Below are 25,530 nucleotides of genomic sequence, written 5' to 3' on the forward strand. Positions count from 1 at the left end.
CTTGGCAATTTGGGCCTCAAGGGAGATAGATCTCTTCAAGGTACAAGGAGGTACCAGACTCTTCTCAGAACTGAAGCTTCACCCCAAAATGAGTGTACAGAATAATTTGCTTTAAAAAAACTAATGTGTTGGTTGTACAATGTGAAAAAACCTTCTTTTTCAACAAGAAGCTGAACAGATCTGGCTCAAATGATGTCTTGTTCTGTGCTTTGTTTCTTCCAGCCCTGACACCAATGGAAACTATTATACAAGAAACGATTGAGTACACGCGGCAGCGGAAGGTGTTTGGCCAGCCTGTCCTGCACAACCAAACCGTGCACTTCCGCCTGGCCGAGCTGGCAACCGAAGTGGAGCTCCTGCGCTCGCTGCTGCACCGTGCCGTGGGTGAGCTCCCACATCTGCATCCCAGATGTGCTTCTCTTCGTGGAAAGAACCTCATCAGGCTAAAGGAACATGGGAGGTGATTTCCAGAGTGACTGTTTTTTAATATCTTCTTTTTTTTTTTTTTTTTTAATTTTTAGCTCTCTATGTAAAAGGCAACGATGTGACAAAATTTGCTTCCATGGCTAAGCTAAAGGCAGGTCGTCTGACCCGTGAAGTGACTGATAGCTGTCTCCAGTTTTGGGGAGGAATGGGATTCACCAGTGAAGTTCTTGTGAGCAGGTTTTACAGGTAAGGGAGTGATGAAAATACAAAGTGACTTTAACTGAAATTGAGCCTCTTAAATGCCCTGTTAAACAATCCCTACTTGAAAAGAACCCCAGCTCCTCAGCAGTGTGAGTGGTCTTGTTCCACTTCATAGCATGTCACTGAAGTGGGTTGTGGTTGCAAGGACACACAGTGCAATTAACTTTGAACACTACACTTGTGAAGTTTGAACAACCCATGGGTTAGCTTAAATGTCAAATGGAAGCAGAAAACTCAGAATTTTCCCTGATGGTCCTCTGGTATCTGCCACAGAGTAGAAAAAAAGGCAGGGAAAATTGAGAGCTACCAACCAGTGACTTTTTTTTCTCTTTGCTTTTTATTTGCTTGTAATCCTGATTACAAGAATAGAACTAAACCCAGAAGCTTTCTTCTAAAATGAATGAAAATCAGCTTTCTCTTTTTCCCCAGATATGTGTGTAACTGGAGTTCCCCACTTCTGCAGTAGTCTGTTCTGATAGCAGTCTGCACCCTCTTAGTCACATTACATACTATGTGAGACACATGAGAGATGTAATTGCTTCCAGAAAGTCGTTAGATCATTAAAATGGTACAGAGGCCTTTTTGGAAATCAACTGAAGTCTCTTCAAATTTTTTTGTCTCTTATCTCCTTAAGGAAACAGTTTTCTTGGTATCTGGCCTCAGTATCTTATATTCTTAGAATTACCATAATTGATCTTGGATTCTCTTGCAAAACCAGCTTTCTGTTAAGCCCCTACACAGACAATGCCTAATCCAAACTTAGCCAAATCACAGGTTCAGTTAATTGAAAATTTTGGTAAACGTGTAAAGTGAGAGCAGAACACTTGAGGAAATCTGCAAAAAGCTTGTTTCTTCTTAGATAGGTTGAGTTACTTTTTCTATTTTTGAAAGCGTTTTATGAACAAGAATGCCATTGCACTAATTCAAGAGATCCTCAATATTTTTGATAAGTGGACTTCTGAAATATTCTTAGAAAGGTATAGACTGCTTTATGATGGTGATTTTAAGCCAGCTGTCAATCTGATGGTTGTCCTCAGTAATTTTTTTCACAGACTTATTTTAACAACTAATGGTCACTGATGATGGAAATGTTAAGAGCTACTGCAGTAGGCACTCTGAATAAAATGAATCCCTGTCTTGCAGCACTTACTGTATAAATGCTGTATTCTGTACAGATTAATGTGTATGTGCTTTTACATAGCTTTAAGATTTCCTAGCGCAGTATAGTAGTGCTAACTGTGAGCAGGGCTTTTCTGTGTGAATTCCACCAGAGTGGTTTCCAAGTACTCCAGCACAATCACATTTTTCCTTAGAAGAAATCCAGAGTGTTTCCTGTTGGCGTACACAGTCAGCTGGCTAAAGAAATGTATCTTTCTATCTATAAAACAAACACTGTTATAAATAAGGCTAAAGACAGTGTGATATTTATACTCTGAAAGGGACAAGGAGAGTTTTACCTAAATAAATAATTAAAGTTTCAAGTCAGAATCATGTTAATCTGTAACTATAAGCAAAGCAGCAACTTCCCTAAAGCTGCTCTTTTTACTACAGCAATCTGAGTAACCATTCACGTCACTGTGATGTTTGTCCAGCAGCAGTAGTATAATTGCACAGCAGGACATCTAGTCCTAATGTACAAACATTTTTGTAGCATAATCTTTATGACATTTCCAAAGAAATGTTGATTAGTCTTCGACATACCAGGCTGTTAGTCATTCCTCAAAGAACACACAGCACAATGCATGGTTAGTGCGTGAAGTCTCTGAATTTTAGTTATTAGTGTCAGTTAGAGATCATGAACAGAAATGGCACAAAACTGTTTGCCAGTTTACTTTATTCATATCTGTCATTTAATCATTAACATTTCAAACTTGGTAGAACAACTGGCATTTCTTAAGCGCCTATTCTCTAGAAGGCATGAAGATAGCTGCTTCTCCATGTAGGTGTCTATACTGGCTTGGTTTTATATATGCAAATGTCTCACTTATACAGATTCTAATAAGGAGAATAGGTTTTTAAAAAAAAACAAACCTTAGAGCCCAATTATCTGAAGGTTTCATAGAAAAACACAAGCCAATATAAAACCCATAAAGAATGGACTTTCCAAATTGTACCCTAATAGCAGGATTCTGGAGAAGGAAAGCACTAGCCTGGAGTCATGCTTGTTTATTTTTCTCTCCTCTGTCTAAAAGGCCTTAAAAGGCTTTGTGACTTGGCAAAAATCAATTATTAAACAAACCCATCATCTATATGAAAAACCCAGGTTATGAAAGATCAGAGGAAAGAAAACTTTTAGTATCGTGTTTATTGCAATTTTTCAGATTTCTTGAGTTTAAAAAAAATTCAGGTAGCGATCCATTTATTTTAGTAGCAATTATGTGCACTTGAGTTGTTATAGGAAGAACTTATGTGGTCTTCTTGATTGTTACTAACTGCTAAACTCAACCTCTAACTGCTTCCAGTTCTTACAAGTTTTACTCTTGGGGCTGTGATGGGGAAAATGCTATAATTTCTTTACTTGCTACATTGTGAAAGACTCAGAAAGCAGTAGCGAAAAATATTGACTACTCATGTGAAACCGAAGTGTAAATAGCATTGCAAATGCATAGATGCAGAAGAAACAAGTTTTCATTTTTCTCAACTGTTGCATAGTTATTGCAATATGAAGGTCTTTTTGTAATTGAGGAGAGTTAAAAAAAGCTTCTGTATAATTTTAAGTGGATTTTTAAAGTAAGTAATATATTTCCATCTAGATTTTTTCCCCTTCACATATTTAAAAAGTTAGTTCAAATATTTCATTCAGTTTCATTTTTTAATTTTCATTGTTTATAATCTTTCATTCTTTACAAAAATGTCTAAACTTGAGTGAGTCAAGACAATTGGGGGGGTTAATCAGATTTTTTCATTTCAGCAATTTATAGTTGTACCAAATAAAGTGAAACCTATCCATTTCTGCTGACAAAAAATAATTTGCTTTGAAGTCTGTAGCTAACTGCTGAGACAAGACTTAATACCAATTCCTGTCATCTGTGAAACAAAATCTGCAGTTTCCACCTTTTTCTGCAGAGGCTTTGAGACAGATGCGTGTCTATCACTTTGCTTGACTTTTATGAGTACCTTGAGAAGGAATTTAGGAGATGAAGCACATTGACATCTACCTTTAAGACAGCAAATCAAAGCAGATAACTGTACAGTGATGACTTTAAAGAAGAGCGATGCTCTACTCTCTGCTTTATGCTCAGAGCAGACCAAGGTGATGCCCATTCCCTCATCTTGGCCTTCAGAATGTTCCTGAGGGGGAAGGGACAGGGTCATGGGAACTGGCAGGCACAGCTGTGGGCTATGCCAGCCTGGTCAGAGGCCTGCTGCACTGAGTGGCAGCAGCTCAAACTTTTCACGCTAGAAAAAAGCCTCCTTCAGATTCTGCCTAATTTGGACAGCCTATAGGTAACCTAGCTGAGACTGAAAATGGAAGAAGTCACAAAATATTAGGCTTGAGGGTTCATCAGTACATTTTTTGGAGAAAATTCTTGCCAGTAATAAAACCTTAAAATAGTTAAAACCTAAAAAATCGTTAGTTATGAGAAAAAAAGGGTAAAGGTTTTGTAATCAAGTTTGTGCTGAAAAGAAGCAGTGTATGAATGGCCTGGGGAGCAGTGCTACTCTGAGCCATGCAAACCTTTGTAAGGATTTACCAATTGGTAATCCTTGCTAAGGATTTCTAACCAGGGAAGCGGAGAGCAGCATCTCTGAGGGACTGCTGCCATAAAGCCAGGCTATTAGGGACTACCAGCCAAAGCCACCAAAACTCACCTCTTCCCCATGTCTGACCAGCACTGATCACTGCCAGAAAAGAGAAAGAAAATTTCTGATTATTTTGGCAGGAGTTTGAAGTTTTGTGAAGACACCTGCATCATAGTGCAGCAGGTTCCTCTGAGATTGTCTGGAAACAGAAAGGGATTCAATCCAATTCCATATGGTTTTCCAGAGAAAATGTAGTGTAGAGCAGCTCCCAGAGCAGGCCCAGCTTCTCAGCTGTAGGTAATAAATGGTACTGGAAGGCACAACTGCAAACTCGATCGCATTTTACCAGCTTGAAGCTACAGACAGATTTAGTGTGCCATGAGCTCCATATAGCACATTACAAGATCTAAAACTTTGCTGTGAATGCGTACCTGTCCCTGCTTCATGGCTGGGGAAATCACACACAAGGGAGAGCTCAGACTAGGATAAGCAACAGCTCTGATTTTCAGGAAAACTAGGACCAAAAGTTTTAGGGGCAGGGTAATAGACATGGCTTAGCTTGTGCAAAACAAGGTCCAAATGTCACTCAGGGTGCAGAGGGGTCAACATCAGCCAACAGAGGAATGTTAAACTGTAGACTATTTTGGATGACACTGTTCAGAAATACATTTTGAGGCTGTAAATTAGAGGGCTCCTAATCATTTGAACAACTTTGACACATTTCTGAAGGCTGTATGACATGGCTTCTATGGAGATGGGAAACGTGATTTGACAATGTGGAGGGCTTTTTTTTCCCTGTGGTTACCTAACTTGAAGTTATTGATAACCTGGATTGAGTTTGGTTGGTAGGAATAGCTCCTCACCCTCCCTCCTAAGTGCAGTTTTTTACCTTGACAGTGAAGAATTTTTTGCTTTTATTCATTAAAATGTGGATTATTTTTTACCATTTATATCTCTTGATTTGGTTGAGCGAAGGCTTGTAATCTACAGTATTTCAGACACATGGGATTTCCTGAAGGTAAGGAAACTCTTTGCAGGGAGTATTTTAGAGGGACAGAACACAGTAGTTGGATTTCTCTCCTCCCTCAGCTTAACTCCCACTCTCTAAAGAAAATAGCATTCAACAGCATTCAGCAAGTAGCTAGAGGTTTGGTCCCTGAAAATGACACCTTTACAAACTGGCTGGTGCACTGCAGGCTGGTTCTTCATGGTTCTTGGTCAGGGGGAAGCCACCACAGGTTGGTGCTCACCTCAGCAGGGCTGCAGGTAGTTCAGGATGTGCTGCACTGTCACATGGCAACAAAAAGGGGATGCAGAAATCAAAAGCAAAATGTTACTGTGCCAGATCAAAAGCCTTTACAGGAGTAGCCTGCTAATGTCCCTTACAACAGCAATTAAATTCCAATATTTATATATATTGAAATATTTATGTGCTCTATTAATAATGCATTCTTAATATAATATAAAGTATCAAACCATAAGCATACATTAAATAACTGATATACAAGCAGACTTTCCTGTCGTCTTCCCCAGCTTTCTTATAGAGTTTCTGGCAGGACAGTTAATCCCATGGTTTTGTTTTCTTATGTTGAAAGCAAGTTTATTTCCCAAAAGAGAACTGCTAGATTAAAATAATTTGAGTCTTTTGTCATCTTAATCCACTTATTAGGGGGAAACCTTCTGCCCTGTCTCCCCAGAGGAGACATCAGCTGGTCATCTGGTTGTAGATTCTGTAAGAAATATTCCTTATCTCACCCACAGAGACAAAAATATACAGTAATTTCACAAATACAAGCCGCACCGTTTTGACCAAAATTTTGGTGGAGACCCGGAAGTGCGGCTAGTACTCCGGGGCGGCTAATTTATTAACAAAAATGTGGTATCTGCCCTTACCTGGTACCGTGCCGGTCCTGTCCTGAGCAAAAATGGTTTGAAATCCATGGTTTCCCGTTGTTCTGATGATGAACCAATCAGAGAACAGCTTATTGCCTGCCTGTGGATGACGGCGTTACTGAGGGGCGGGGGGTGTTATCGGGGTGAGTTACCTCGGCGCGTTCTCTCGGCAGTTTGATAAAAGTGTGTGATATTTCTCTGTACTTTTTAAAGTGTTTTCAGTCTTGTGCGGTTGCGCGGCTGGCCGTGCTCGCGTGGATCAGGGGAGGGGAGGGGAGGGGAGGGGAGGGGAGGGGAGGGGAGGGGAGGGGAGGGGAGGAGAGGGGAGGGGAGGGGAGGGGAGGGGAGGGGAGGGGAGGGGAGGGGAGGAGAGGGGAGGGGAGGGGAGGGGCCGGGCCAGGCCATGCCCGCGCGGCTAAGTGGCTGTTTAAAGGCAACGTGGATCCGTTGGGAATGCTCGCAAAATGACCACACTATTGTTTGTGTCTTTTTCAGCTTGTAAATAAAGGGTACGCTGCCGCAGCTATGGTCTGTGTCTTTTTTCACTTGGAAATAATGTTTCCAAGGTCGGCAGTAAGCCGTGAAAGTTTGCCGCGAACAAAAGTGCGGCTTTTTTATTGACAAAGACATGAACTTTGCTGACACACCGGAAATGCGGCTTATACGCCGTGCGGCTTGTATTCGTGAAATTACTGTAATTATCAGCAAATTCATACAGATACACACAAGCACAAAACATATGAAAGGTGTTATTCTGACATGTGTCTTTATATATGACAGCCTGACTTGTCTGACACACATACCACCAAAGCCAGATCTTACCACTGCCCATTTATAACTTTATATAAACAAGCCCCGTGTGTCCAAGATTCCTGCTGCAGAGAGGATTTCTATTGACATCACAGAGGAGTTCTGAGGATTAGTTACTTGCTGTTGCTACAGTGAAGATGCCAAATGCTGAGCATTGGCAGGGGCTTTCTGCAGCTTGACAGTGCTAAGAACAAGCAACCTACCACTGTTCCAGGTCTGCTGCCTTCAGCAAGGCCCATGGGAAGGTGGGGAATCTTCAGGTTGCTAAGTAGAGGTAGTTTAGAATTGTTCTGGTTGTTTTATTGGTAGTGTTTTTTTCGTCTCCTCAGAGGTAAAATATTTGTGAGTGAAATTGCTGGAGGCTACAGTAGTTAGCACTCTGGCTAGCACTGGGAACTTAGGCAACACTATTAGGGATGACTTAGGGGTGGTAATGCTGGTTTTAAACAAGTGTGATTAGAAATACCAAATCAAAGAGTAAATATTCTTGAAGCAAAGCGGTAATTCATTTTTAAAGCACAGCAGCTCTATATAAAGCTCTATATAAAACTACACTAGACTACTATACAACACTACTTGTAATATTATTCTATGTAACATTGAAGTACTATGTAATACTAATAAAGCTTTTACCAGATCTTACATAATTAAGAAAACCTGTACTGGTTAAAAGCCATGAACGGAAATTGTACCCTTTCTGTGGAATTCTCCAATAACTTGTGCTGGTCGACTCCTTTACCACAAAGCAAATTTAAATGCTGCAATGCTCTTTGCTGCTGGCCCTGGGAAAGGTCCCTTCCCTCCTACAATTCCACTGCAGGCTTAGGCATGGACAGGTTTGGGACAGGCCCAGCAGGGGTGCTGTGGGAAGCATCACAGACCACCTGCCCAGGAGCCAGTGGATGAGCTGTTCTGCAGGCATATGGAGTTCATGTGCAATGTGTAAGTAATTCTGGGCAAGCTGTCCAGCAGAGCAACATCAGAACAGCATGCAAATGTTTAACTCTACCCTTTATATTTCTGCAGGGACTTGAGATTGATGTCAATAGGAGGTGGCTCAGACGAAACCATGCTTTCCATCATATGCAAATACATGGATGCATTTCCAAGAAAGTGATGCATCTCCACTCCTCCTTGAAAATTAAGAAAGCAAGAGCATGACTTGTGCTGCACACTGAAGGTGACAAGCAGCCAGTACGCTTCAAGCTGAAAACAGATCAGTAATTTTGCCATCAAAATGCACATCAAGGTCTTTCACCATTACCACTCTGAATTTTCCAGTTTCAAATTTTTGTGATTTGAATCACTCTGAAAGTTTGTAGGCTCCTGCATTCTGTTTTTTCAGTGGGTTATTTAAGTTTTCCAATGACCCATGCTAAGCACACAGAAAAAAAATTTGTTCTTTAGACAAGTTTTATCTACACTTTAGAACATCTAAGCTGACAATTACGAAACAGGACTTCCATATGAATGGAAGCTACGTAGCTCACTCATTTCAGTAGAGCTTTGCTTTCAAGATGAACAATTATGTCACAAATGATTCTCTGCCATAATCAAACCCCAGAACAGTGCCTCTCCTCTTTTTTTCCTCTCCAATTACAGGTACCTTCCCTATCTTTCACTTTAAGCAAGCAATCATCAAAATGAGCTCTGTCGTCTTCACCAAATCCTTATCAATTTGTACTCCACTCTATCATGGACTTTTGGTCATGGGAGTAATGTTAAATTTTTATTTGCAGAATTCTACAAACAACTGTTTAAGTGTATCTGAAGCTTGTGGAGCCTGAACTTCAGCAGCAATGTATCATGTTTTGTGTATAATTATTAAAAAAAAAATTAAACACGTTAATATAAAAATAATATAAAATAAAAAATAAACAAGTTAATATGAAAACTGTGCGAATTACTTAAAGCCTTCCTAAAACAGTCATTTAGGCTGGGAGAGACAGCCTGTATTATTGACTAAAAAAATAAAAATTGCCCCTTAAATATAGCACCATTTCCAAAAAAATACACCAGTATTCTACTGTAGAAAAAAATGTATATAAACAACACTAGCTAGGATAATACTACAGGACACTTTATTTTTAAGTTCATAATTGGTTATTAATGGTAACATATCATACAGTATTTCTAGAAAAGTTTTTCAAAAATTGTGGATACAATTTCAATATCTAGGAAACTTAATTTTTTTTTTTAATTTTAAACTCAGCAATATAATAGCCTCAATGATTAGAAACTACTTGGTGGGCCAAAGCTAAGTCTTCAAAATAAAGTGTCTTAATGTGACTGCACCTCCAACAAATGCATCACAATATACTTTAATATAAAATTCAAAATATCTACTATTGTATTTCAAACATCATGCACTGCAGATTTAGGGACTATCACTAATTGAAAAGTAAACATACTAATGGTAAAAGTTCAAGTGATTCAATGGAATCATTTCAGTTTTAAGTACTTTAAATATAAAGAAAACATTTGTATTGTGTCCATATTGGTTGGTCCCAATGATGAAAGGCATTTGCTTCAAAGAGTAGATGTGTAAACATGATCTGTCACATTTAAACTAAAAAATAAAAATCCAGTTTTAAGTAACTTCTTGCCAAAACAAAGTTTAAGCTACTTAAACATTATCACATCTAACCACAAAAGTAATTTTTGGGGGTACCACTACTGCATTTTCTAGCTTCAGGCCAGCCCTTTAAAAATCCACAGGTAAGATGTATTTAGAAAAATCTACATATTTGTGGTTTTGCAACCAAAATTACTTTATGCCTGAAACTGGAGCTCTAATTTAGAGCATGGCCCAGAATGAAAAGCAGAATAAAAAAGAAAGCCTTGAAATTCTTCAAATACTTCATTTCAAATAACCATTGTTCTATGAATTTTTTCAATCAATTCTAAAAACAATTTTCCCCTAAAAAAATCCATCCCGCTACACTAGCAGTTTCTGCATATTTACAAGTAATCCCCCCAAAACAGGGGATGATGGAAAAACTCTGATACATTAAGAAAACCATATATAACTTCGCATTAATTGTTAATGCAATGTACAACAATTTCACTGTGTTTTATCCACAAAATGTGCCACTTTAAATCAATGTCTTCATTAACTAAGACTAGAGTTGAAATTACACAATGTAAACCAGAGGTAACATGCATCACCTCAGTTTAATAATCCAGTATATTACAAAAAAAACAAATAATGAAAAGAGCATCATGTAGCATAACAGCTTTGTCTGGCTTCCTCTGGAGAGTGTTCTCAGTCTGCCCATAGTTGCACCTAGAAGTCCACCAGTAGAGTCAAAATCATTCTCCTACATTTAAAAAAAAACCAAGCAAACAAAAGAACAAAAACATGTTACTCTGAGAAAAGAAATATCCTTATAGCTCACTAAATATAGTTTTCCACGTTTTTTCGAAGTTTCCAAAACTAAAATCATTTTAGAGGCAGGAATTACACAGTAAAAACTTTCACCCAGTGAAACTTTCACTTATCCAGTGCTATTTTTACCCCAAGCCAAAGCAAAGTGTAAGCAAAAAAGGCATTTCTGACTCCCTTATTTTTTGCTTCCTTCTTCTACTCTTGAATACAATTAAATACAGAAGTGTCTTTTTAATGATTAGACATTTGCTAATTGAAAACCTATACTCGTATCTGAAGCATAATGTATTTGCACATCTTTCTTTTTGAACAGAAATATCGATACTGCTGACAAATCAGTCACATGTTGCAACAATTAGCTGTCAACATTTTAATACCAATGTTTATACTAAAATACAGGATGCTTTACATTATTAATTGCTAATCCTGACCCATATTAGAAGAATTCTGGTTATTCAATACTTACAATTTCTGATAACATTTTATTCTGGTTTTTAACTTCTGTTCCAATTTCAATAGAAAGCTATAAAAACCCAAAACAAAACAAAAAAAGTATTAAATATGAGTAACCAGTTAATACATAGAGAACCCAGTCAAAAATACATGACATGACTAGCATTTCCCCAGTGAAAGCAATACCTGATATTTTCAAAAAACAAAATAACATGCACAGTATTCTATCAACAACCGTTAAGGAAATAAAGATTTTTCATCTAACTAGATGAGTCTGAAGAGTCACAGAAAGTACTCAATGCTCTTCTTCCCCTTTTCCAGATAATGTCTTACTTGAAATATTGCATGGACTTTTAAAAACTAAAGAATCGAGTCAAGCCTGAAGTAGCAATTACCTGTTTCCTGGAACTGTTAAAACTGCTGGCACACAGCAGAGAGAACCATGAGCACTGGTTTGACTCAAAGTATTGCTGGAGTTGACACTTGTGACCTGCAAAAACATCTCTTCTGCCAAGCTGCTGCTGTGCTATGAACAGGACTTTCTTCAGTGAACTTGTGTAGCCCTCCTCTGCTTTGTGTCACAGAACAGAAGGGCACTGCAGGACATGGAGGAAAGCTGCACAGGTCAGGGAGAGCCAGTCCGGAGACAGTGACCAGGGCCAGCAACACCCTGGGCAGAAGCCTGAGAAAGGTCTCAGGTCAGGCCAGAAAGTGAAGTCAGGTTAGGGTTGGAATCAGGGAGGTATGAGAGCAGGTACAGTTGGAGCTGCAACATCACAAAGGTGATGCCTTTGAGCCAGCCAGAAGAGTCTTGGCTTAAAGCAGCTCTGGAGTTAAATAGGGGAGAGCTGGCACTGAGCCTGATTCTTAGCAGCTATTCCTCTGGTCTTAACCTGCTCAACTCCTGGGAAGGAGGGAGATGCACTCCATGCTTTGGATTATCCAAAACATGTTTGTTTTCACATGTCAAAACTTGATGCATTTCAATCAAGAGTGAAACTGATTTTACAAGAGGTTTCTTGGAAGATTATGTGAAGCTATTCCATATGCCAAGATTATCCCATTGCACTAAAAGATGCAGCTCCAGAAAGAGCTCCTTGGGGCACCATGAACTGCTATGTTGACATACACAGATTTTGAAATGTAACATAGCACAGCAGGAGAAAAGAAATTGATAACAAAGGTCAAAGTTGTTTTTTTTTTACCCCTTAACTTGCTCCAAATTCTTATTTTAAACCTGTTTAATTTCTCTTTGAGACAAAACCAATTTTAAGTAACAGTATTAGCAGTAAGACTTTGAGTGAGTTCAGGCCAAAACATTTCACTGGAAATGTGCTTTATAAAACTTTGAGCTTTTAAGAACAAGAAATCCACACAATTTTAATCTCAGAGCTGTATTTCAGTTAGAATTGTTTGAAAGAAGTCCTCAATCTCTGAAAGGAATCAGAATCATCAGAACACCAAACTTTTCCTTCAGAGGATATTAGCATGCTATTTCTAAGAGCTGTTTTCACATTACATATTGCCCGTTCCCCTGCACCCCTGACGATTAAGAAGCAGAGAAAATTGGGAGTGAAGCTAAGCCCAGGGAAAAGGGAAAGGCAGTGGCAAGAAATTTTAAGTCTTATTTCTCATTACCCTACTGATTTGACTGTCAATAATATCATTTCCCCAGGTCAAGTCTGTTTTGCTCATGATGGTAATTGGTGAGTGATCTCTTCCTGCCCTTATCTTGATGCATGAATCTTATACTGTACTTTTTCCTCCCTTGTCCATCCACCTGAGCAGTGATAGAGCAGCTTTGGTGGGCACCTGACATCCAGCCAGGTTAACACATCACAGTTTTAAGTTTCTGTTTTAAACTAAGTCTATTGCTTCCCTGACTCACATAATAGAATTTATGAATGTGGTGATACCACTGTAGTTAAATACGTACCGATTTAATGGCACTGACTTTTGTACGCAGACTTTCTGTTAACCTGTCATTCTCTTCTTCATAAACACTGTAGCCACTGTTGGCATAGCCATAGCTCCCTGCAGCTGCTCCATCACCTGCAAACACAACAGTCAGTAGTCAGAGACAGACAACACCACTGGAGCAAGTGTTCTGCATGTCCCTGGAGCAGGGACTCAACGTTTTTCTAAATGCATGAGTTACCCTTCAATATGCAAATAAAAGAAGAGAAACTGAGGAATGGTTGTAATTTTCTTTTTCCTTGACAGTGTTTTTATATGAGTTCTATGGAAATCAATCCAAGCACTTCATGGAGATGTGAATGAAACATTGGAGGTCATTACATGTTGTAAATCAAACTGAAGCTAGGATTCTCTAACAAAGAAAATATGACTCAATCACACCTTTAAAGGAGAAACTATACTATGATCATGCAAGTTTCTTTATAAACAAGGTCTTAGAGCAAAGTCAGGTCTCTGAGCAGAGCACAGCACTGCTGTTTCAGTCACCATTCTGGAGTTCTGTTCTCACTCCTGCCTTTTTTTTGGGTGATGGACCTTCAGGACTGTCATCCAAACAACTGAGTCAGCACAGTATGAGGCGCAGAAGGGAATGAAAGCTGCTCAGCCCCACACAAATACTTCCTCCAACCTCTAATAAAGATCTCCTACAAACAGCAGTTGGACAGCAGCATGGGCACAGGAGAATTCAAGTCATATCCAGTAAAGACAAAAATCAATCTAATCTAAGAATTGAAAACAATGAAGAGAGATAAAGACTTAGAAAGGCAACCAGAAATGAACTACTATAAGCTTTATGATAAAGAACCCACAAGATTAACTCAACTAATAATCCAGTTATAAAATTAATAAATATTTTTCAATATAAATAAATTCTTTCTTGCTTAGTGAGAATGGCACAACAAAACTGAATGCCTTCTCAATAACTTTAAAGACTTTTGTGTTTGGGTGGATTTTTTGTTTTTGAGAAAAAAGAAGCAAAGAGACACCAACCACATTTATATTGAGAGTGCTGTCTCAGAAAGCTTCATTGTATGCTTGGCATACATAATATTAATATTTTGAAATAGAACATTACAATGCTATTTTGATATTTTATATTAACCCATTAAGCCATCCTTTAGATCTAAGTAATGAAGATTTTTTCACTTGTACTTGTAAATAAGCTGGACAGATCTTCAACAAGAGTGAGTCACTGCATCTTCTGAGTTAGAAGGGACCCACAAGGACCATCCAAGTCCGACTCCTAGCACTGCACAGGACCATCTCCACAAGTCACACCATGTGCCCAACAGTGTTGCCCAAATGTTCTTGAACTCTGTCAGGCTTGGTGCTGTGACCACTTCCCAGGGGAGCCTGATCCAGTGCCCAACCACCCTCTGGGTGAAGAACCTTTTTCTAATATCAATCCTAAACTTCCCTCGACACAACTTCAGGCCACTCCCTTGGGTCCTCTCACTGGTCACCAAAGAGAAGAGATCAGTGCCTGCCCTTCCTCTTCCCCTCACAAGGAAGTTGTAGACTGCAATGAAATGCTTGTTTTTATTTCATCACAGTGACTCAAGAAGCCTTTTTACCCTCACCTGAACTAAAAGTACCAATGCCTAACACAGAAATGAAACTAAAAATTAGAGTCAGGATTGTTCTCACTGTGTATGATTTTACAAGTGCATCTAATTACAGTGACATCCTACCAAGTGACACATGATCTTGATTATAAGTTAATATACCATATAGCTTCATGCCAAAACACCAAAACTGAGTCTCTTAAATGGACTTTGACAATACAGACATGAACAAACACCCCAAAGCTTTTCAACAGGCACAGCTGCTTCGTTTTATGTCATATGAAGCACAAGGAAGAAGCCAGGCTACAACTATTCATGGGAAGCACAGAAACTTCAGCGTGGCAGTTCTAGGGCTGTGCTGCTACACTGCTCATTGACATGTAACAGGGACATGGCCAAACATAATTGCAGGCTAAGAGAGAGGTACCAGGTGACAACCTGGTGACAACTGCAGAGGTGCTGGTACCCAGCTTCTATTTCCAGCCTAGTAAATAAAAAATAGTTCTAGTGACAGCTGAAATGTCAAGGTAAAGCAGAAAATTTTACTGCAGCTGATAACAGACATTTAAGTGTTCTGCTTAACCTTTTAATAAAAAGCAGCTTCAGGATGATCCCTAAAGCATTGTTTGCCAGAGACAGCCTAAAAGCAGACATGCTCTTTCTTCAGAACTGCCTGCACAAACATTCATCCCCTGTTCATAACAGCACACAGTTGGGTGGCCTCCATTCCAACCAAGAGGGAGCTGTCAGTCTGACAAAGGAAAGGACTGAAGACCTAAGCACTATCAAATGCCCACTTTTTAATGATAAACATCATCCCGCTTCTCTTGATTCACCAAGAGGTGTTCCCAAGACTTGTTTTATTTCATGAAAATACCACTGCACAATACAAACCTGAGGTGTAGGAGTAAATCTAGGGTAGTGTCAGACACAGTTGGTTTAGCCCTGAATACTTTCTAGGAGGAAGCCCCAGAACCCAGTCATACATTTCAGAGGTGTAAACATCTCCTAAGCTTTACAGTGCCGTCACTGCACCCACATGGTTGTAGAACATGACGTGGGAGTTCAAAGTTTCCTTCTAGTCATCAACATGACTCCTGGCTGAAAAATGAGGCCTAAGCTGCTCAAAACACTCAGCAGGAACTCTGCAAGGATTGCAAGGATTTCTCAATTTCCATCAGATTATATCTGTAATAAATTTATAATAGTTGGGATTCTTGTGGCTTTTACTCCCTAAACATGGCAGGAAAACACACAGAAGCACTTTAAAAAAAAAAAAAACAAACAAAAGGAACAATTTCTGAATTTGGAAAGGACTTGACAGAAGAGTAACAAATCTGCCTATCCATGGCCCAAACTGTTAGCTGTGGTGTTAGAACAACTAAACAACAGCACAACTAAATGGGGCAAAACTATTTACAACAGCATGCAGTGACAGGACAAGAGGAATGGGTTGAAACCGAAAGACAGTAGGTTTAAATGCCATATTAGAAAAGAATGCTTTACTGCGAGGATGGTGAAGCACTGGAATAGGCCCAAAGATGTTGTGGATGCCCCAGCCCTAGAGGTGTTCAAGGCCAGGCTGGATGGGCCTCTGAGCAGCCTGGTCTAGAGGGAGGTGTCATGGCTTGGGGGGGTGGACCCAGATGGTCTTTGAGGTCACTTCCAAACCAAATCCTATGATTGTATGATAAAACACAAACCCTAGCCCAGCTCCGTAAATCCAGCTGGGCCAGAAGAAGAGGCAGGGGTGACGGCCTTTCCCCGCCAAAGCTCCCGAGCCTGCCACAACCCAGCCCACGGGCACAGCTCCCTCACGCCCGTGTCTCGGCCCGGCCCCGCGCCGCGCTTACCCAGCCCCGCGCGCCTCATGGCTCTGCCCTAAGCTGCCGCGGGAGGAGCGGGACGAGGAGAAGGAGGATGAGGAGAAGGAGGAGGATGAGGAGGAGCGGGAGCGCCGCGGGGACACGGCGGGGCTCGGCGCGGCGGCCGCGGACCCTTCACCCGCAGCGCCACGACAGCGCTACGCGCGCGGCCCGCTGGGTGCGCGCCCGGCCCGACGGGGCCGCGCGGGGGCTGCTGGGGGCTGTAGTCCCGGCCGAGGGCAGACGCTGACTGCCAAAAAAATTAACAATCAGGGCTGAGAGGAGCTTTTCACTTCTTTCTCCCGTCCACCGTTTATTTGGAAGTAGCAGGCAGCATGCCACTGCAGCATATAGAAACTTGGACCGGAAACCTGACGATTACATTATTATTGAGGGATTTAAATTTTGTTTTGAAAGATAATTTCTCCTTCATTCTTTAACCTCTTGCAATGCTTTAGCACAATGCTTTAGTTGTCTGCTAATATGAAAGATGTGACTCACTCCACACCAGTGAATTGAATTTATTTGCCAGGATGATACCAGAAGGATTTATCAGTATTCCAGTGTAAAGCAAACACGAGTCCATTCAGAGTTAGTTATTACAGGTGTGGTGTCCACTGCACTAAAGAAGCTGATCTGCCATTCCAACCCCAACAGGCTGCCTTTTCATTAATCACTCTGGTGTTTGTGTTCTGGTAGGAATGCTGTAAATGCATAACATTTTGTTGGCTTTTCGCAACTATTAGAATAAATTCTATATGTATAATGTTAAAATAGCTTGTGTGTATGAATATAGGTTTTTTCCTAATAGCAAAAGGTAGACATAAGTTTTTAAAGATAGTATGCTTAAACTACCCACTTAGTTAAAATAACAACCCATGAACGTGTAATGAAAACCCTACAGCTAACGCGACAATTATCAACACCCACCAACTGCAAAAAGCCGAAACCACCACCCAAATTAAAAAACGATAACAATAAATTAAAACCACAAGCCAAGAAACACACATACTCTAAAAAGGCAGACCCAAAGAATAGCCATGCTAAATAGTTCTTTAAAAAGTTAAACTACTTAAACTATCCATAAAAAACTATAATTATGCAGCAAGTTAATGTATTGTAAATTAATTTAAAGGAGCGTTCCCAAAACAATCGTGTGCTCTTGGCAGCTTGCCAAGCACCCAGCCGTTTTAACCCTTTGCTTTATGTATGTCTCCTATTATCTTTTTATTAAACCTTTTAAATTTTACCAAAACAGTAAAACGTTTTTCACAAGAGCTAGGACCCTCAGTATTGGACCAGCACCCACTTGCATTGTACAAGGTAGCAATAAATAAATAAATAACAATAAATAAACACAGACCACAGCTCCTTCTTCAGCGAGCTTGCCGCACACCAGGAGTCTCACCTAGGGAAGCAGAGTCGTACAAGGAAGAACAAAATGGTTCTGGTCAATAAGAAGGCCCATGGCATCCTGCTGACCTCCTGTGCTATTGTTGTAAGACACCTCCAGTCTCCTTTTGCAGTGAATAAACCTACAAATAATTGCAGTATTTCTTTTTTCTCCGTTTGTGGGAGTACATTTAAGACCTTAGTTCTGTGCCTGTCCAGCTTCAGGACAGACATTGAGAAGCTGCTGATTTATTTACTTCTCTGTCATCTCTGGATGCCTATGTCTCAAACCACATTACAAAGAGTAAAGTTAGCTAATGCGTAAATGTCTCTCTTTAATTTTTGATTATTTAAGCAGTTTATCCAAAATTTCAAGCACAGCAACATTTGCACATCTGAAACGGAAGAGAAGGCCAAGGAGAAGAAATAGGCTGCAGAGCTGTTGCCTGTAGTGCTCACTGTGAAGCTATTCTCCATGGGATTCTGTCTGGAATTCAGCAACTCGTACAGAATTTGCTAGCTGCCATTATGGATAACCTGAGACCTGATTTACAGAAGTTCAGGGAAATGTTTCAGTTGTTTAAAAGAAGGAAAAAGTGCTATCACCAGATTGAAGCTTGAAGATTTAGCCCTTTGAGGTAAAACCATCTGAAGTTCAGAGACAGCCCCATTTCTTACCTTGTTGGGGCAAGGAGATCTCTCAAAGGATCACATGCTTAGAGCAGCAAAAATTAGATGTTGCAAAATTTACAGAAAATGAACAGATTCTGAGAAAACCTTCCTGAGTGTTTCAGATTTGAGCTAGGGCTCTGTTAGGTGCAATGCCCTCATCATCACAATTTTTGAAGAAGGACTAGTGTGACAGCCTATACAACAAGTAATCAGAGAGTTAAAACTGAAGTTTTAGCAGGCAGTAGGAAATGTCTTCATAACAGCTGGTCTGACTCTCACTCTCTCTCCCTCTCTTTGTTAGGTGTAATTTTATTTACATTTTCCTCTTCATACATCATCCAAGAAAATTATTGCATTTTGTGATATTGCTGTGTGAAAAGATTTGTCTTTACAGTATTTGCATATTATATGTCACCTTTTTCTTTCCCACCTAACTCATCTTCAATTTTTCAGTAGACATGGATTTATACATAACTAGGTAGAATGTATATCTCTCGACAAAGAATGTAGATACAATTCATGTTAAGGGGCTCATTTTTCATTTTTATTTACATTTGTTTGTAAATCCCAATTAGCCACATGTAAGTTGTTCACAACTCATAGTATTATATATATAATCTCCTTATGATATTGTGAAATAACATCTTGAGTCTATATGCAATTTATAAATATCACATTTAATTCTACAGTTTCTTACAGCAAAATATGAAAATGATGCCAACATGATTAATGTTTCAGGTTCATTTTAGTCATACTGAATTTATGTTTTTTTCATACACTGGAAGTAGCTCATAGGAAAGTTAATTCTGTAGATCTCCTGGCATTGCAATAAGGAAGTTGTGATTCCATCTCACAGCAGAGGCTGGACACAGAGGTCACCTGGGTGTCATTAATATTCTCAGTGTTTATGTTCTATTTCCATGGAACAGCTTGTATTCATGTTAATGATTTAACAGAACAAGTCTATGAAATAAATACAGTTTTTCTGTTGATGTGATTAACTGTGCTGCTGTTGGCTTTCTGGCCCATTCCCTGGCAGCTCCCTGTGTGGGGACCATACCCTGAACTCCTCAGCCTTGCAAACCAGCTGTGCACGGGTAGCTAGCAGGTGTGGCTGCAGCTGTTCTCTAGCATCTGCACTTCTTCCTGTCAGGAAGCCTGAATGAGTAGTCAGCAAGTGCTTTCAAATGAGTGACTCATCAGTGTTTTGTTAACCAGTGACAACATACAGGAAGAAAAAGCAGATTAAAAAAAAAAAATTAAAAAGCCTACAATTACCTGTCTTGTCAATGCTGTTACAATCTTTTAATCGTAGCCTGCTACAGGTGTGTCATTGTCAGAGACCCTGCTGAAGCAATGTGCATGTCAGTCTCTTCTCCAAAATATTAGTGAACAATTTACTGTTTAAAAAAACCCAAAATTATGTCTTTTATGAGAAGAGCACACCACATGTCCTACCAAATGTCCTATCACTGCTTCCATTTTTACTGACTCTTTACTGTCTTCTACTGGTTTTCTTTAATGACTCAAATTAAACTGGATTAATACATTTATATAGCAAACATTGCATAGATTTTATTAGTGGATTATTCCATGTCTCCACTGCAAAAGCAATAAAAAGGAAGCAAAACCAAACAAATACAGGGAATCTATGATTCAAACATCCTGTAAAATCAGTCTTTCGATGCACAACTGATAACCCATGACTCTACTAACATGATATAATAATGACATGATTTTAATCAAAAGTTTAAATAAGTAACAATAATGTCAGTATTTTTACATGTTTAAAAGCCAGGGTTTTGTTCTTCATTATCAACTTGCTACTTTCAAAAATTGTTGATTGTGAAAACAGCCTGACTAATCACAGGCATCATTAGCAAGTTGAAAAGCAGATATCACATGATACAATGTTTAGTATCAAATATTTCAATCAATGTTTTGTTAAGCAGCAAGCTTCAATTATTTGAAAAAACCCACTTGCTAATTAAATCTTGGTCCATTGTGCAGTTAAGTAACAGCTGACATTTCTAAATAAAACTAAAACATTACTGACAGAGAAGCAGCACAAGAAAGCAGACTATTTTAATTAGCCTCAATATCTTGAAAAAGGAGTAACGTCAGCATCTTTTGTCCGTATCCTTGCCAATTAATATCTTGGTTTGTTCTAAGACTATTTAGCAGATGAGAACTCTCAAAGTGCTTCTGTTCCAACAAACCCAGTCAAATAATTTAGGACTTTGATCCTATGTTGTTAAGCTGACAAAACTGATAGTGGGCTTAGTATGTCATCAGCCTTGTTCTTCCTGGTTATATTCTCCAAATAATGCTGTCAATAAAACCAAATACTGTGTAAAACCACACCTTCTGTAAGACTTTAAATGGCTGAAAGAGGCTTCTGCTCGTTGCCACCCAGATTGTCAAGCAAAGAATTAACCATCCAAGTCATCAGAGGAACAGTATGTGCGTTTGTCATTCAAATTCTTTAATGATGAGATCATCACTGCAAGTACCAACAAACCTGTGGTGTCACCCACCATGATGATGCAAAACTTTGTTAAATACTACCAAAGAAAACCATCGCTGTTTTTGGTCTTAAAGCACTTCCATCATAGCTGGCACCTTCCTTCTGTAATATGGTTTGGACTCATTTCATCTTGTGTTGTATTGTAACTAATTTTTTTAATGATGTTATTTTACTAAGACAGTTACCAAGTGTCTGCCAAAATAGCCTTTTACTGTTTTTAGAAGATAACCAAGAAGATATCTACCTGGACAAGATTCTGAGAACTCCTGCAATCTTTTATAAAACCATGTTACTGGGAATCTGAGGAGCTTCCTTGAACATATGTAGTCATATTTATCCCTGCCTATTCATCCTAAACCTTTCCATGCACAGGTTCAAAGGATCATCAACATTTCGTAGCTACAAAGACTTTCTATCTCGTAACTTTGCATATGTCTATGATTACAGGTTAAAAAGTCGCATAAACCTATATTAAGATTTTACAACTCAGTAAATATGCTTGAAGCAAAATTTCCTGGTTGCATTTATATAGAATTGTGACATTCCACACTATTTTCTTGTTCCTGATTTCAGTATCATCTCCATTTTACAGTCATAGTAGAGGTCCCTCAGGAAGCTTGGTTTGTCAGACACACATCAGCAGTGAAGAACCACCTGGGGGAAAGAAACAGTATCTGTAGATGCATCAGCAAAAGTGTCTAGTGAGAAAGTGTGGTCTTTTTCACCTTTACAACACTTTTAAAATTTGTTAACAGTGAAGGCATCTTTCTTCTCACTTTGATATAAATTGTATTAGGGAAGTATTGAGCTTTATATTAGCTCATGCACAATATAATTTAATTATAATTATTGTTCATCTAATTGCAAAATACTGTGATTATTCTTATTCTCTCCTTCAGTTGTTTTTTATTATTGTAAACTGTTCTGGCTCCTGTTTGAGTCTGCAGAGAGCACACCTAGAAATCTTTGCTGTATTTTTATAAATTTCTTGTCAGTGCTGTTAAATTACATCAAAATAGAGAAGAGAGGTTATGGACACAACTGCTGTCTCCCTCCTAAATTTCATTACGTACGGCTAGAGTCAAAATTTACTGAAGTCATGGAGAATTTTTGTATTGACTTTGGATCAGGCTATAAATTTTTATTAAAAACCCACCTCTGCTGATTCTTTGTCTCCCAAGTAGTGTAAACTGTGTAATCTATGAATAATTCCAGTCATGATTTCTTTCTCTGATATTGAGGTACCATTTCTGATGTCAGCTTTGACTGGGTAATAATATCAGCTGAGTGAGTGATAAGAATTCAGAGCCATGGCAGCAGCCTGAGAATTAATAACTGTAATGTCTAAAGAGGAAGACTAATACATTTAAAATAAAAAATAGAAGTCAAAGTAATTTTTCATTTCAGTAAAAAAAAATGTATGGGATGAATGGAGCACACAATCCCAGTCCTATGTAAGATGTAATTAAATAGTCATTTGATGTTTTGTGCTATGTTTATTTTGACCTTTCAAATATGTGGGAAAGGCTTTCACCAGTTGAAGCAGAGAATTCAATGAAAACAGAGAGTTTGAGCATGATGAGTTTCAGTGAAGGGACCTGCTACTTTGCAGACTTTCAGAGCATTTTCCTACAGGAAAGACAAATTAAGCAGACATCATGCTTGTTTCTTTGTCTAGCAAGGCAAAACTCAGAATGTGAATCAAGATTCCTGGATATTGGAGCTGGCTTTTTTCTACCTTTGTGCTTGGCCACTGAAGAATTACTTAAGAAGAAAAAAACAAACGTCATGTACTCCTTTCCTCAGAGAACTCTCTTTAGTTTTCTTACAAGCCAACAAATCATGCACAAGCCAATTTATTTGATGACTAATTACAGAAGCTACTGCCTGAACATAAATCTGAAAAAGGTCTTGCAAGCCACCTGTTTTCCAGAAAGACCATTATAAGCAAATTGCCCATTCAAAGCACTTCATAAAGATGATTTTCTTAGACTGTTGCATGGGCTGCAGCAGCTGGGTTAATTACCTGTGCTGGACAGAACACAGTGCTAATGGGACAATGTGGCTTCCTGTCCTGTGGTGGCTCATTCTGAATTTTCTTGTGTATTTCTGCATAGCACTACACTGGGCCACAAGAATACATATTTAATTTCTGTATTTATGTTGTTTACTTGATGCAGTGTAGCAAACTGGAAGAAAGTATAGCACTGTTCTCCACCAAGGTGCCTCAATATACTCCTAAGAAAAAGCTATTTTAGCCTACTGGAAATCTGAGCACAATATCTAACTTTTAATGAAACTAATAACAAAATTACATCATTTTTTATGGCAAGGGATCAAAGACTGAAGTAATTATAGTGTAGAAAATATCACTATGTTTCAGAATTAAAAGTCATAGGTTCTATCCATGATTTTCTGTAAATGTAGCTAAAATCAAACTTAGGTTATATTTTATGCTACACCATGAAGAAGGATTCCATCTCCTGCAAATCATTCACCAACAGAAGTAATATTTACTCGAAAATAACTTGAAAAGTCATTGTCACTTGTGTGGTCAAAAGGGACATGATTTATGAGCTTGAATTAAATTATATTCTACATGTCTATGCCACTACACACAAACCATCTACATTGACACAAACTATACTCAGAAACCCATACCTGGACAATAACTACCATCCTCTGCCACCTTAGGGACCCTGTTAGGTAAAAGGTCTGCAGATGGGGTTAAAGGTTTCTACCCCATTTAACCCCATGAAACCTGCGTCCCTTTGTGGATGGCTTGAGGTCTACCAGCCCCTATCCAGTGTGCAGCAGGGATATCAAATAGTGTTGACTAGGATGGACAAACTGAATAAGGTCTCCTTAGCAAAGCATAAAAGGGAAAATAAAAAGTATCTAAGAGACCTTGCTCCTTGGTTCAAGGTCCACCAGCTGGTGCTTTGTTGTGGATTGGGCCCTGGTTTACAGCTCAAAGTCTGCTGGACTACTCTTCTGTCTTCTACTCTCAGTGGTGACCTTGGTCTGCTGGAACTCCATTCCCTGCTCTTTGACTTGTGACAAATTAGGCAGGTCTCTTAAATACTTTTTCCTTCCCTTTTATGCTTTGCTAAGGAGACCTCATTCAGTTTGTCCATCCTAGTCAACATAATTTGATTTCCCTGCTGCTCAGGTAATCCTTGAATAATATGTAGTTCTTCATAGCCAAGTAAATATGGGCTGGTATTTTTGGATCCTTTTACTGAGAATCCAACTATTTAACTGAACTGTCTTATCCTAATCTCTTCCCTGAAACACTGAATCAGGGGAAAGAGTCAGAATAGTGGTTTCCAGAGATTGTCTTTTCCTGGAAGGGTTCAGGAATGATGGAGAGGGCACTAGACACAACAAACTGCTCAGAGTGATGCTTCTGAGTTGAATCCAAATGCTAATTACTTGTACTTCTGTTGGAAATTCATGGGGTTAAAATACAAATATTGGTTTACTAGAGCAATGCTGAATGTCCACGTATTCCACTGGTGTAAAAGAAAATGTAGACAAAATATCTGAATTTTGTATTCTTGAATCTTTAGCTAAAACGATAATTTTTCTTTAAACGAGATTACTAGGATAACTTCATTCATTAAAATAAAAGTTGTTATTCAATATGACTGTCTTTTAAGTTATGTATTCCATATATGTTATAAAGCTATGCTTTAGGAATTACTAAATGAAGTATACTAGTACCTCAGTTAGAATCCCTATTTCCTGACAGGATACATGGTCATGAATCTGGCTTCAAAAGCTCTTCTGATGGCTTCCTGCTCAGTGGCATCAGCAGTATAAACTTTGTGTACCACATTCCTCCTTAAAAGGTGAGCACAGATCACAGACCATAGCTAAAGTAGAGATGATTCTGACCACATGTTCAAATTTACAAGATGCAGTTTTCTGTATCTTGACAAATCATGACAAACTACAATGTGACTGACTGTATATTAATCACAGAATATCCTGTGTTAAAAGGGACAAGGACAGCCCCAAGAATTACACCACATGCCTGAGAACATTGTCCAAATGCATTGTCCAAATTGCTTCAGACCTTTTCCAGGGACTATAGTACTTAGTAACAGAAAAAAGCCTGGAAAAAACAGCAAAATCAGACAGCAAAAAAGGCAGGTCTGAGGTACCTGGTTCCTGTGCCTGGCATTTGCTTGGCACATACAGGTCAGCTCTTCCTGTGCCAGATGCCAGACTGGAGGACTGGCGCCACTGCTGGTGTGCAGTTTATTTGATAAAAGTGTAACATACCCAATGTGTGCCATGTGTGTGCAAATCAGTGTGTGTGTGCACATGACACTGAATCCACCTCTCTCAGATATGACTCATGGTCTTATTAATCATAGGAAACACAAAATATCCTGCTCCAAGTCTCAGAGAAAATCTTGGTGACCTGCCAGGAGAGCAGGTCTGGCTCTAATTCTAGGTTTGTGTGTCCTGACGTGGTGGTACATGAGAATTGTGACTCAGTGTGTGAAAGGGGCAGTATTTCCTCATTTCTCTTGCTGCATAAAGTGC

General features: G+C 39.1%; 2 protein-coding genes across 3 annotated transcripts in view; one reads left to right on the forward strand and one right to left on the reverse strand.

Moving 5' to 3' along the window:
• The window catches only part of LOC116994568 (probable acyl-CoA dehydrogenase 6), an 84,663-nt gene extending 74,787 nt beyond the window's left edge, over window positions 1-9,876 (forward strand). For both annotated transcript variants that reach the window (XM_033056383.2, XM_033056391.2), the window contains exons 7-9: window positions 223-384; window positions 522-672; window positions 8,161-9,876. In XM_033056383.2, the coding sequence (XP_032912274.1) occupies window positions 223-384; window positions 522-672; window positions 8,161-8,251 (404 nt within the window). In that variant the 3' untranslated portion in view covers window positions 8,252-9,876. The remainder of the gene's footprint in view (window positions 1-222; window positions 385-521; window positions 673-8,160) is intronic.
• Window positions 9,877-10,289: 413 nt separating this feature from the next.
• On the reverse strand, window positions 10,290-16,541 carry BET1 (Bet1 golgi vesicular membrane trafficking protein). Its single transcript, XM_033056402.2, has 4 exons — window positions 16,371-16,541; window positions 12,912-13,027; window positions 10,989-11,045; window positions 10,290-10,454 (listed from the first exon to the last, which is right to left on the reverse strand). The coding sequence occupies exons 1-4, from the start codon at window positions 16,387-16,389 to the stop codon at window positions 10,299-10,301; spliced, it is 348 nt and encodes a 115-aa protein (XP_032912293.1). The 5' UTR covers window positions 16,390-16,541; the 3' UTR covers window positions 10,290-10,298.
• Between the last annotated feature and the right edge of the window lie 8,989 nt (window positions 16,542-25,530).

This window comes from Catharus ustulatus, chromosome 1, assembly GCF_009819885.2.
Source record: "Catharus ustulatus isolate bCatUst1 chromosome 1, bCatUst1.pri.v2, whole genome shotgun sequence".
Taxonomy (NCBI): domain Eukaryota; kingdom Metazoa; phylum Chordata; class Aves; order Passeriformes; family Turdidae; genus Catharus; species Catharus ustulatus.